Here is a 14,693-nt window from a genome sequence, read left to right on the forward strand (position 1 = left end):
GTTCTCACCACTGCTATTCAACATAAGTCAACATAAGACTGCAAATTCTAGCCAATGCAAGTAAGGTTAAAAAAAAAAAAAGAAAAGAAATAAAAGCAATATAGATTGTTAAGAAATAAAACTGCCTGTTTGTAAAAGGTTATCCTCCTATTTGCCTTAGGGTCAAACATATTTGATTATAATTTAAACTTGATGGTGCAAACTGAAGCTATATTTTGGAAAAAAAAAAAAAAGTTAGATACCACAGGGCTATGTAATAGCCTTTTTGTAATAAAGTTGAGGTTACTAGAACTCAGGCCTCCACACAAATGGGATAGATACTAGCATAGTTCCATTGTTTTTATCTCCTTATTTTAAAGTCACAATTATATTTCAGTGAGTAAAAGCCTTTAGAGTTCAAAGATAATATAAAATTTTGGATTTCCTACACCAAACTTTGTTAGTTGTAGTGCTGAGTTTTTTCAGTACTCTTAATCCCCCTTTTCCAGAACAACTCTACCCTTTACCTTTTCTCTAAGAAAAAGAAGCAGAATTTATTAGGTTCTTGAATGAGAAAAATCCTGTGTTTACTGCAAGAAAGGGAGAGGACATGAAAAAAATAAAAATTATCAGAAAAAAAGCCTTGATGAGGAAAATAAAGGATTATTAATAATTCTAGGACTTGTACTCATCACAGAAATTGTATATGAATACCTGTGCTGAGTAGTAATACTTTGTGGTAGTGATGTTAATAATACCACCTGCTTTTCTTCTCTTAGGACTACAGAGACATCATTGACACTCCAATGGATTTTGCTACTGTTAGAGAAACTTTGGAGGCTGGGAATTATGAGTCACCAATGGAATTATGTAAAGATGTCAGACTTATTTTTAGCAATTCAAAAGCCTATACACCAAGCAAAAGATCAAGGGTATATAATTAAATTGTTTTTGTGTTTAGATTAAATGAAATCAGTAGAAAAGTAGGTTAAGTAGCCAAATGTTGCTTTAATTAAAATTTAGAGCAAAATTGATTTTCTGTTATGTTCTTAATGGTATTCCTAGTGGAAAAAAAGAATTCACGTCTATTTTTTTTCCTTCTATAAAATAACAATGATGTCACTAATGTTTAGGAATGGTTACTTTTCTTAAACACAACTCACATACATATTGTCCTGGTATATATTTAGGGTTATGTGGGCTTGACTTTTCCAGCTGTGTTCTGCATTAATGGAAAGGCATTTTTGTGAATGATTTATAAAAATGAATAAAGTTATAAATATCATTTTCTCTTTGGGCAAATAAGACCCCACAAAGGGATGCTATATGGAAGTGAAATGAAAAAGAATAGATGCTGGTCCTAAGTAGCAGTGGAAAAGAAAACAGGTTCAAAACCTCAGAGATAGGGATGCCTGGGTTGGGTGTCTCAGCGGTTTAGCTTCTGCCTTCGGCTCAGGCATGATCCCAGTCCTGGGATCCAGTCCTGCATCAGGCTCCCTGTATGGAGCCTGCTTCTCCCTCTGCCTCTGTCTCTGCTTCTCTCTCTGTATCTCTGATGAATAAATAAATATTTTTTTAAGAACCCAAAACCTCAGAGATAGTTTCAGTGTGACAGAGTTCACGGGAATTTTGTCTACATGAGCCATCTGAATTGATATTAGGGCTTTTACTTTAAGAATCTGGGGCTGCCCGGCTAGCTCAGTCAGTAGAGCATGCAACTCTTGATATCAGGGTTCTAAGTTTGAACCATGTGTTGGATTAGAGAATACTTAAAATATTTTAAAAAAGAAAAGAATCTGGAAACTTGGAATATTTCTAATCTAAATATAAAAATAATTGTAAGCAGCTTTAGTTTTACTCTTCATGTAAAGAGATTGGGGGAAAGTATTGTTCAAATTGTTAAAACTACTCGCTAGTAAAATACTCTATTTGTATGTTAATATTTACTGAACAAGCATTTTCCTTTGAGGAATGTTTAAACTTTTTTTTCTTACCACAGATTTACAGCATGAGTTTGCGCCTGTCTGCTTTCTTTGAAGAACACATTAGTTCAGTTTTATCAGATTATAAATCTGCTCTTCGTTTTCATAAAAGAAATACAATAACCAAGAGGAGGAAGAAAAGAAACAGAAGCAGCTCTGTTTCCAGTAGTGCTGCATCAAGGTATTTGATTTCTTTTAAAAAGCATCAACTGATCTATAACTTTGTAATCTAAATGATAGAACTTGGTGTTTTTTAATACTTCCTTTACTATTCCCTATATTGCAGAATGATATATTTGACATGCAAGTTCCTAAGATGTGGAGGATTTTTAATCTTTTAACTAAAGCTATACTAGTGTAAGTGCTTAAATTCAAACTGCTAAATCTATACAGTAAAACAGCATTTTTAGGATAGTGATGGCATCATGCTTTCTGTCATATAACTGTAGCATTTATGGCGATCCTTCACTAAATATTCACTTTCAAAGGCTCACAACCATATGAAATCCACTACAAATCTCATATTTTAACATATTTCATAATAGTACAAATATTGAATCCAACAGTATTATTAAACTATTTTATTCATCTACATAAAGGTATAAGAATGACTAATGATACTATTTTATTTACAGCCCTGAACGGAAAAAAAGGACGTTAAAACCCCAGCTAAAATCAGATATCTCTACCTCTCCATTCTCTACACCTACACGAACAGTTCCACCAAGGCATAATGCCACTCAGATAAATGGTAAAACAGAATCCAGTTCTGTAGTTCGAACCAGAAGCAATCGAGTGATTGTAGATCCAGTTACCACTGAACAGCCATCTACTTCTTCAGCAGCAAAGACTTTAATTTCAAAAGCTAATACATCTGCAATGCCAGGGAAAACAAGTAAGAATCAGTTATAGTTTCTAAAGTGAAGTATATATAATTTTCAAATTTAAGCTTTTATTTTGCCAAGTAAAATATACTGGGTTTTAGTAAATTCGGGCAGAAAGTGGTTTTGCTCCCTTTATTGTTTTTGCTCTTTTTTGTTTTCATTTTTAATAAGAAAAAATTGAGATTTAGAAATGTCAGTGTAGAGTAATGCTTAAAAATGGCAACTCTGATCCAAACTGCCTGAATTTAAATCCTGGTACCTAGACTTGATAATAATTTGCCAAGTTGCCTTTATAATCTTGAGGTAACTTGTTAGTGTCGAAAAGATCTGAAACTGTTTTTCCTGTTTAAAAAAGTAGATTTCCTGAGGAAACATTAAGCAACCCCGAGGTTTTATCCTTTTGGCTAACTCATGTTAGAAGCAATCCCAACCTCCTTGTTTGTTTTTAGGTTAAATAACTCTTAGCTTTTAATTTTGTGTGTGTGTGTGTGTATGTGTTTTAGTTCTAGAGAATTCTGTGAAACATTCCAAAACCTTGAATACTCTTTCAAGCCCTGGTCAATCCAGTTTTAGTCATGGCACTAGGAATAATTCTGCAAAAGAAAACATGGAAAAGGAAAAGCCAGTCAAACGTAAAGTGAAATCATCTGTACTCTCAAAAACATCCACTCTTACAAAGTCATCACCTATCATTGAGCAAGGTAAGGTGTTCTTTGTATCTTCCAAGATACATAGTACATATTTCTTTAAAAATGATGCTTTTTGTCGGAGGTAGCATTTATATCCTCTCTTTATTAGTATGCTCATTTAAAAGGCACATATTCTGTACTAGTTGATAGATTCAGTGAGACATCTCTTGATTTGTAGCTTTGTGCCCAAAGCAAGCTCTGTTGTCATTAAACTTAAAAGCCATGAAAACCTTGCTATATGGAAATCAAATTTTAGAATCAAAGGCTTTTATATTAAATAGTTCCTAACTTCATTATTATACCACCTTAAGTATATTCAAAAAGTTTAAATTAAATTGGATTTAATTAACCCAATGTAGCAGTCTTTACTTATCTAGAAAAATTAATTTCTTTTTCAATCACAAAATTCAGCACACTGCCCTTCCCTAAATAGTAACTCATCAGAGTTGTCTACAGAGTTGTCTACAGCCCGACCACTATTTTGTGATACAACTTTTAACCCTTTAGAGTTAAGCTTCCAAATTCTTTCATCTGCATATTTTCATTATAAAAACTTTATGTTTGAAAGATGGAGAAAGTAACTTACATAATACACCCTGTGACATGTTAAAACAATTATGGCTTGTTGGCAGTAAGCAGCTCAAGAATAAGCATTTTGTATCATGACTTCCAAAGTATGCGTAAACAATTTCCTCTTCAGTTTTATTAGAAACCTCTCAAAATTTAATTTTTCAACTGAAACATCCTTTTTGATTACTGGCATTGGAATCTACCCCCCTACATAAGCTTAAAATCAGGGAGTCAGCTGGCCTTCTCTTCCAGATACACTTCACAGTCGTTAGTTTCTTTTACTAATGCTTCCTTAATATCTCAAAAATCCATTCCTCCTATCACTTCTGTGTTCTTAATTCAGGCCTACATAATTTCTCAACTGAACTATTATCTTAGTTTCCTAACTTGTCTTACTGCCTCCATTCTCAACTCTTCCACATTATGCAAAAATCTTTCTGATCATTTTGCACTCTGGCACATGTTGTGTGCACGCCCATACAATACACACACACATCCTTCCCTGCTTTCAAATGATATGTGAAGTCAGTTTCAATGTTTTTGCCTTTTATATAAGATTCTTCATTACTTGGCTCCTGCCTAACATTCCAGCTTTCTTTACTTTCTCCTCTTTTCTTTTTAAGATTTTATTGACTTACTTCCTTATTTATTTATTTATTTGAGAGAGCAAGCAGGAGAGGAGGGCATGGTGGGGGTAGAGAGAAGCAGGCTCCTCACTGAGCAGGGAGCCTGAAGCAGGGCTCAATCCTAGGACCCTAGGATCATGACCTGAGCCGATGGCAGATATTTAACCGAGTCACCTAGGTATCCCATTCTTTCTCCTTTTCATATGCCACCTATCCTCTACCACTTGAAAGTCGCTGAAATACCATTGCCCTCTTCTTCTTTCTTTGGAATGTCTTTTTTTTTTTTTTCCAATTTAATGGTTTCCTATTACCTTTCAAGTCTTACTTTGAAATATCATCTACTCCAGGAAGCTTCTTCTTGAGTCCTTCAGACAGAATCAAGCACTTCATCTTTTATTTGCAAGAACACCCAGTTCAGCTTTTTGTGGCAGTTAGAGTATTCTTTTTTACATGTGTCTATATCCAGTAGAAAAGAACTCTTGTCTTTACTTTCTCTAATCACCTGTACTTAGTATATAGTGGACAATAAGTATTTGAATAATCAAGCAAATATGCTCGTTTGGGCAATACATGTACAGAAGCAAATGACTTTGTGTATATGAGTGTTTTATATTTTTATATTACTCCTTTCTGAACTAAATTAAAAATTGTATATATGGGCATCCTGGGTGGCTCAGCAGTTTAGCGCCACCTTCAGTCCAGGGCGTAATTCTAGAGACCCGAGATCGAGTCCCACATCAGGTTCCCTGCAGGGAGCCTGCTTCTCCCTCTGCCTGTGTCTCTCCCTCTCTGTCTCTCATGAATAAATAAATAAAATCTTAAAAAAAAAATTGTATATAGTATATTTATAGGCCTTGCTTCTGTCACTTTGAACCCTACAGAAATTAAATGCATAGAGTAAATTGATTCTAGCATTATGTTGGGGGGGACGAGTCCAATAACCAATTTGATTTACATGTTTTGAGTATCACAAATATATGAGTTACCAGTACAGTATATAAATATGACTAGGGATCCCTGGGTGGCGCAGCGGTTTAGCGCCTGCCTTTGGCCCAGGGCGCGATCCTGGAGACCCGGGATCGAATCCCATGTCGGGCTCCCGGTGCATTGAGCCTGCTTCTCCCTCTCTCTGTGTCTCTGCCTCTCTCTCTCTCTCTCTCTCTCTCTGATGACTATCATAAATAAAAAAAAAAAAAAAAAAATATATGACTAGCTAATAAGTCATTATTATGTAAATATTGATACCTGGATTAATAGAATCAAGAGGCAGTGCTGTCCAATGGAAATATAGTATAAACCATGACAAGCATGATTTAAGTTTTCTAGTAGCTGCTACATGTAATAATAACAGGTAAAATTACCAATTTTAAGAATTTATACTATTTAATCCATTATATCAAAATATCATTTCAGCATGTAATCAATATTTCAAACTATACATACTTAAATTTAATTAAAAATTCAGTTCCTCAGTTGCATTAGCTGTGTTTCAAGTGCTTAATAGCCACATGGTTAGTAACTACCTTGTTGAGCAGCACAGATCAACATAAAGAGAGCTACCTTTGTTCTTAACCTTTTTTAGTTTATGTATTGCTTTGTAAAGTTGATGAAATCTGTAGTTCTTTACCCAGAAAATGCATATAGGCGTATTAACACAAAATTTGGACCATTTCAAGACATTCATGGAGTCCTTGAAGCCAAGCTGTAGAATTTCTATAGTGGGTGTATGGACTGGAAATTTAGAATCCTTGTCTTAGTAGTCTTAATGTAAAACAAGATATATAGAATCCTCAGGTTAAGTATATAGAATCCTCAGGTTAAGTATAATTGTGTGTTAGAAAATACTTATTTCACAAACACACAAGCACATTTCTCCCCTGCTTCCCTACCCCTTATTATACTAGAAGACCACTAAAGAAAATTATTTGTACTCTGTGGGTCAGGAAATGACAACTTTGCCCTTTCCCTCTGCTTCTGGCTCTGACCTCTTGTGACCTTGATTTTTTCCTTGATATACATGAAATATAAATTAAACCTATGGCAAAAAAAAAATACCATTTTGAAGAAGCATTCTCTTTAAAAGCAGTTTTCATCTCTCTATGGATTTCCTCTAGAATATTATATTGCAGGATACCCATCACAACCAAACAAAAAAATCTGAGAACTTTGAAGGAAAAAGTGATAATACATGTCTTCATCTGATAGAGTAATAGCATTTTTTTTTCAACACAGAGGGCAGTTCATCATGATGGAGATCCTGTAGATTTAGAATTTGATCTTCAGAATTTTCTGATTTTTTTTTATGAAGCATAATGGCCTTTATCATGGAATTTGTTACAATTATAATGGTGGCATACATAATAGAGTTGATTGATACATGGAGTCAGTACACTTATGATAATAAATCATTTGCCATTCAATTGCACAAGGATATAGGACTGTTTCAAAGAGCTTGTGAAGAAAACTGCTATTTAGTTGTTTATTTAATCCTTTTTAAACAATTCTGAGAACATAGTTCATGACCAAGAGTAACTTTTTTCTACTCTTATAGTTAGGGTAGGTGAAGAATATCAAAGGCATGGTGGTTTTTATGGAGAATAACTGATGTAAATTATTCTAGTAGGTGTACTCTGAAACTCCTTATGTGGTAGGATTAAGAGAGGAGATCCTTTTTACTTCTGAGGGACTTAAGGAAATATTTAGACTATAAAATCTTCTGTGATTTTAGAGAGGGTATGATGATCACATCCAAAATAGACTCAAATAAGATTTAGAATCATTCCAGTCTTGATAGTTGCTTTTTATTCCATCCCTAACAGGAAATAAATGATTAGAGGTAAGTAGAAGGGGATTGCCAAGTTAAAATGTCATGGATTTTATATAAGGTCATTTTCCATAATTGAACTGCTTAAAGGTGGTAGGAGTACAGAAAACTTTTTAATGAGGTAAACAATAAAGTTCTTTGTGGTTGCTAAGCTCTGTACAAATACATAGGGTCATTTTGTGTAATGGAAAAAATGCTTTTATATTAAAATGTGTAGTAAAGGTAGTAGTGGAGTAAGAAGCCTTGGCTAATCATAATTTAGATAGAGCCCAGCTCTATCATAATTTACAGTATTGACAGATTATTTGCTCTGAGTTTCATTTCCCTCATGTGAGATCATTAATGACTTCACTGAGGATCTTTTCTCCTCTGTGAGTTTTCAGTAGAAAATAATGCTATTCAACTATTAGCCTTCTGCTGGTTCTTTTTCTCATTTATTAGTAAAACAAAAATTAGGATTGCATTGTTACCTAAGTATAGCAGTGTTTTTACTGACTAGTTTGAGGGTCAAATTAAAAAAGCAATTCCATGTATTAAGTGTGCTGTTGTTCCTTTTTAGCAGATTGTAAGAACAATGCTCTTGTACCTGGAAGCATTCAAGTAAATGGCCATGGAGGGCAGCCATCTAAACTTGTGAAGAGAGGACCTGGAAGGAAGCCTAAGGTAGAAGTTAATACCAATAGTGGTGAAGTTATCCACAAGAAAAGGGGTAGAAAGCCCAAAAAGCTACAGTATGCAAAGCCAGAGAATTCAGAGCAAAATAATGTGCATTCAATCAGAGATGAAGTAGTTCCTTCTTCAACATGCAGTTTTCTTTCTGAAACTAATACCGTAAAGGAGGATTTGTTACAGAAAAAAAGTCGTGGAGGCAGAAAACCAAAAAGGAAGATGAAGACACAAAAACTAGATTCAGATCTCATAGTTCCTACAAGTGTTAAAATGCTAAGAAGAAGTAACCGAAAAAAGCCAGATGATCCTATGGATGAGGAAGAAGAGTTTGAGGAACTTAAAGGCTCTGAACCCCACATGAGAACTAGAAACCAAGGTCGAAGGACAGCTTTCTATAATGAGGATGATTCGGAAGAGGAGCAGAGGCAGCTGTTGTTCGAAGACACCTCTTTGACTTTTGGAACTTCTAGTAGAGGACGAGTCCGAAAGTTGACTGAAAAAGCAAAAGCTAACTTAATTGGTTGGTAACTTGTACCAAAATATTTTACTTTGAAATCATAAAGCAGGTACAGTTAAGGAATACGTAGAACTAAGGCTTCTGCTTCCTTGCTGCTATGGTGGATTAGGGAATGTTATGATTTGATTTGCAAAAAAAAACAAACAAACTTACAAGACACTTCACTTCTTTAAATGAATATATATATATATAAATATATACATATATATTTTAAATGTTTGCTATTTATTGCCCTTAGATAGGTTATGCATTTCAACATTCATTTCATTCACTGTTCGAAACAAAAGAAATTGAGGACCTATAATGAATTCCCAGTTTATTTCTGGAAAAGACAGTTCTGCTACACTCTTAAGGAGCATAATATTCCTAGTGATAGAGCATTTCATGTTAAAATGAATTATTTTTGACCAAGCCAGGTACATTTCTATTGATACAGAAGTCGTGCCCCTAGGAAGACAGATGTTATCAGAGTAGCAGTAAATTAAGAAGTGTGTTTCCTCTAAAGATAAATATAAAATTCCCACCATTTGATACCCTAAAAAGTTTAATTTTAATTATAGAATGTTCATCTACAAAGAATCTAGACAAGGCTTTTGCTGTATTCCATTTCTGCCAAACGTAAGAGAAAATGTACTGATGAAAAGGAAACATATCCACATTGGAAAACATTTGACTGTCTAATTTTTCAGACCTTGATTCTTATATCAATCACTCAATCTCTGTTTATTGTGCCAAAGACTGAGAATCAGTGCAGTGGAAAGCCTGTTTTTGACTGTCAGGACAGCATACACTTTTCAATATTGGAAAGGCTATATATTATTCTAAAGAGCACGTTATTAAAAAGAGTTATGCTGAGATGTATCTTTTTTTGGTACTTAATAGTAGAAAATAATGCACTGGTGGGTCCTTTGACAGAGATGTTTTAGAGAAAATGTTTAAGTGGTTAAAGGATTCAAGGAAAATACAGGAAAAAGGTATGGGATTTGATGTTTACTTGTTGATCTGGATTAATGTCGTTTCTAAACTTTAGACATATCTAATAGGCTAAAATGACTTACAAAGAAATGTGTCTGTGTGTGTATGTGTATATATTGATAAATGGGTATAATTAAATATATATACAAACACATACTTATATACTATTACCCAGGTATAAATTCTTTTTTCAGGATTTTTTAGATAGTGGTAGAATAAAAATAATTTTAAAATGTCATACTTTATAGTTTAATTTTAAGGGGAAGATTGGTTATTTTCAATTATTAAAGGTTAAAATAGGCCAAATCACTTTTTATGCAATCATGTTTTATACAGTGGTCTCATTGCACATTGTGTTTTTTCTGCACTTTTTATGGTATCCTTATCACGCTGGTATGTCAATATACACCCTAAAGAAAAATTCCATTTAATGATTGTGCCTTGTATTCTATTATTTTTTGCATCATTAGTAAAATTAAGTTGTCTATTGTAAATGATAACTATATGACTTAGGAGAATGTATTGCTATATGTACTGCTATGGAAAAGGAAAGCAGTTATTTATTTGTTTATGGTACAGTTAGTTATTTTATACCTTAAAAACCAACATAAATACCATTTCTATTGTTTGAAAATTATTGTCCATTTTTTAAAAAGTTTAAAGAATGTAGTATTTTCTGAGGACTGGTATGGTACAAAAATGTAACCAAAATTTTCAGATACTACATTTTTAAAAAGTGAGGATGGGAAAATGTGTATCAGCATGACCCTGATATAGAAAAATAAAGTCTTTAATGGAACCTTGGCAAAATACATTACATAATCATTTCTTATTTCTGGTAGGGATAAATGTCAGTCATTTAATTGTATTGAAGAACAATGGAAAGTGATGCATTTGGGCTTTTTTTAGATCATTTGTAACTAAATTTGTACAGAAATCCTCCCGTGAAATTAAGTAAACCATTTTCCAGATCTTAACTGGATTGCTGTGATTTTGCAGTCGAGAAATAATTTCAAATTTTTCAGGTTTTTGTATATTTATTTTTTTCTAACAAATATATTTAACTATATAATTAAAATTCAGTAGTTAAACTCTTCATAATGCAGAAATGGATGGCTTGGTTGTATAGTAAAATGAGTCTTTCAGTTACACCATTATTGAGAATAATGTGTATGTTTGAGATTTAAGTCATTAAAGTAATGTGTTGCTTTTGAAGGCAATCTATTTGAAACATGTAATTTCCTGATGTTATCTGCATTGTGTTGGAAAAAAATAATAGGCTATATATAAATCCATTTTTGTAAAAGTTATGTGTATAGTTTTAAGGTGTGTACAGAAAAAGGAAGAGCGTACACAGTCTTAGAGTGGAGTATACCTCTAATATGATGTATGGATTAGCAAAGAAATGATTATTTACCATCTTAACTGCAACAAGTAAATGTATTGTTCTGTTCTAAAGACACTGTATATTTATGACCTTATTTGGACATCATTAGACACTGGTTTCTTAGTAAAGCAAAAATGACTTGGATCCAGATTCTTTGTAATTGAGACACTTAAAATTATGTATTAGTAATAGCAGATATATTTAGATTTTATATTTTTATAATTTAGCTTCTATACATGCAAAAGTTGAATTGAGAAATTTAAGTCATTGCCATATTTTTGTTTTGTTTGACCAAATATCAAAAATATTGGAAAAGTATCCTCTTTGAGACAGTGACACCATGTATGTACTCTTCATAGGGCAAAAGGAAATGTTGACAGTTGTCATAGGTGAGCAATAAAAGCTTCAAGTTTATTGAAAGTTTCAGAAGTATAACTTGTTACATACATGGAAAATATAAATCAATTTATATATTTTTAAGTACCTAACCCTAATATTCTTTCCCTCCACCCCAGCAGTCTCTAGTCCTAGTAATGAAAAAATTATAAAATGTTGCAAATGAGCAGTTTAAACATTCAGTCTAATTATAATCTCACAACTGGGCAATATATATATAGCTTCTTAAAATTTTATCCTTTGCAATCTACTAATATGTCATTAGACTGGTTTCTGCATAAATTTATGTACTAAAGATTTGTTGGTCTTGTTTCCATTGTTTTTATTATTGGCACAGCTTCACAAATTTGAAGACTATTGTCTAAGACTATTATTATGAAAGTATTTTCCTCAAATTTAATTAGAATAACTAAAGGATAATTGTGAGCTTGATCATGTCACATCTGAAATAAAAATTTGGCTGAATTTAGTTAACACTTGGAAATGAATTGCAAAAGATAGACTAGTCTACTAAAAGATCCTCATGCAGCAGCAGTGTGTTAACATCTAGAACTGCCCATTATCTGTAGTGTGGTATATTAATCAGACATTTTAGCAAATGTATTCAAATAACTTTTTTGCTTATGTGATATTCACAACTTTTACATGTTTTAAAATTTGACTTCTAATACACATTATAGTAGTATTTAATTCTAGCATTCCATTTTGTCCATAAATACCTATGTATCTCTCACATGTCAACTGGAAGCAATTTTGATTATCAATTTTCTATTTAATGAAAACAAATTGTTATTCTGAATGTTTTTGTTCACCTGAAATTTATTTTTGAGTAGGTTGAAAGGACCAAGATACTTGAGTGTTTAAAGGGCTTATAAGCGTTCTCCTTATATGCAGGAAACACTTGATTTTAAAAGTCATAAGAGGGGAAGTAATTTTATGTTCCATGAATTACCCCCCATACTAAGAAAGTATTTAAGAAAGTATTTTTTACATAAGAGGTTGTGATGTGGTTTAGTTATGTTTAGGTGAGAATTTATTTTCCTATTAAAATTAGAAAAATATACCTTTACTCCTTGCACTTCTCCTCAGTTCCCCAAATTTCCAAGTGATTTGAACTAAATACTACATTTACTAAGAAACTACTTATGTTCTTAATTATACTGAGCTAAGCACTACAAATGATGGTTTGTACTATGTACAGTAGCCAAGAGGTCAAATTGAGTCAGAAGACTGTAACTACCACTTTTGACGCTCTAGAGATAAATCTTGTACACACTGCAGTAAAATAACTAGAAAATATTATGCGCTATAAATATATATTATTTTTAGTTTTGATAGCTCTGTGTTGAAATACTTTTTTAATGCAGATAAAATCATCAGGAAATTAACCTTTATATGGCACAAACCAAATACATAATAGTGGGTGGCTATGAGTTTCTACATTTAAGGAGCTAAGAATAGGTTTGAAATGATATATAGTACACATGATATGATGCAGAGGGCACACACATGCTCATTACTTTTTAAGATTGTGTGTGTTGATTAATCACAATGATAAACTATTAATTGAGGCAAAAATACAAAGTTACATTTTTGGACCATATTAAAACTGCAAGAAGATGAGGTCTTCTTAAAGATCTTTTAGAAAACTTAAATCCTGTCACACGATATTTAGACGTGTAGAATGTAGCTCAATTTTTTAAAAGTAACTGACCTAGAGGGTTAAAGTTGAAACTGACACATTTTCAAAAATTAAAATTATACTTATTTTGTACAGAAAACAATGTTAAACACAAGCAAATCTGTTGTATGTAATAAGTAACACAGAGTTTAAAGACAAATTATTTAGCTTTATTGAGGTTTTTGTTTTTTCCTTCCAGAAACCTGGAATATCATGTTATGAACAGCAGTCTCACATCAGAATAGCAGTGCCCTTTCTTTTTGTACATATTGATTGGACCTTTCTTTACTGTTATGTGGACACTTTCTATGTTAGTTTTGATGCATAATTCTTTGAATCCTTTTATACAAACTAGAATGTATGTGTAAGAATTCCTGTCCCTGCAATGTAGTAACTACAAACTTATTTTTAAATAAATAGAAAACTTGTTTTTCTAAGCTATTTTGTAGAGCCTCCTGATTTATTATTATTATTATTATTATTATTATTATTATTATTAAACAGTACGGGGATCCCTGGGTGGCGCAGCGGTTTGGCGCCTGCCTTTGGCCCAGGGCGCGATCCTGGAGACCCGGGATCGAATCCCACATCGGGCTCCCGGTGCATGGAGCCTGCTTCTCCCTCTGCCTGTGTCTCTGCCCCCCCCCTCTCTCTCTCTCTCTCTCTCTGTGTGTGTGTGACTATCGTAAATAAATAAAAATTAAAAATAAATAAATAAATAAATAAACAGTACATGATTTCATCAGGCATTGTACCAAAGAAGTTATTATGTAAATGCACTATTTAGCAGAATGTTAAAATAACCTGCCAGTTAAAGGATTGTGGGTACCCTAATTCCAAAATAACCAAATGTTGAAAATAGGTCACTTCCTTTTTTAAGATAATATTTGTGAGAGAACATGTGCGCATTAGAAAGGGGAGGAGCGGGGGGGGGGGGGAGAATTTCAAGCAGAGCCTGGCTTAGAATTTGATCTCATGACTCTGAGATCACAGCCTGAGCTGAAACCAAGGGTCTGTTGCTTAATCGACTGAACCACTCAGGTGCCTCAAGTCTCTTCCTTTTAATATACACATTTAATAAAACAATTTTACTAGTTTACGATGTGCAAGTTACTGTCCTGGGTGATAAATATGATATTCAGGTATTTCTAAGATAATTCAAAGTTTTTCAAAATGTGAAGTAAAATTTCTGCAAAAAAAAATGGAATGATGAAAAAGGTCTCTTGTTAAGCAGTTATGCAAAATAAGATTGTGAAGGTATTGCTGTTTTCCTAGAAATGTGTTCAGATGGGGCATACATTTTCAACTTCCTAAAAATCCCAATTTTAGTATAAGGAATACATAGGCTATAGTAAATGATAATTCAAATTAAGTAGTTAAAGGGGTGACTTGTACTATCAATGACCATTTCTCCCTAAGAAATTTTGTTTAGGGCAGCCTGGGTGGCTCAGTGGTTTAGCGCCACCTTCAGCCCAGGGCATGATCCTAGAGCCTGGGATCGAGTCCCATATCAG

At 33.2% G+C, this 14,693-nt stretch overlaps 1 protein-coding gene and 1 long non-coding RNA gene across 6 annotated transcripts in view; one reads left to right on the forward strand and one right to left on the reverse strand.

The window, feature by feature from the left end:
• Positions 1-13,616, forward strand: part of PHIP (PHIP subunit of CUL4-Ring ligase complex) — a 131,862-nt gene extending 118,246 nt beyond the window's left edge. For 3 of the 5 annotated variants that reach the window (XM_077903301.1, XM_077903299.1, XM_077903302.1), the window contains 5 exons: positions 759-911; positions 1,979-2,142; positions 2,597-2,856; positions 3,349-3,546; positions 8,114-13,616. In XM_077903301.1, the coding sequence (XP_077759427.1) occupies positions 759-911; positions 1,979-2,142; positions 2,597-2,856; positions 3,349-3,546; positions 8,114-8,751 (1,413 nt within the window). In that variant the 3' untranslated portion in view covers positions 8,752-13,616. Of the gene's footprint in view, positions 1-758; positions 912-1,978; positions 2,143-2,247; positions 2,318-2,596; positions 2,857-3,348; positions 3,547-8,113 lie in introns of those variants that run through there. The other 2 variants (XM_077903300.1, XM_077903303.1) reach the window with 2 other exon arrangements.
• Positions 1-14,693, reverse strand: part of LOC144317233 (uncharacterized) — a 42,125-nt gene that overhangs the window by 13,778 nt on the left and 13,654 nt on the right. The window lies entirely within an intron of this gene.

Source organism: Canis aureus, chromosome 7 (genome assembly GCF_053574225.1).
Source record: "Canis aureus isolate CA01 chromosome 7, VMU_Caureus_v.1.0, whole genome shotgun sequence".
Taxonomy (NCBI): Eukaryota; Metazoa; Chordata; class Mammalia; order Carnivora; family Canidae; genus Canis; species Canis aureus.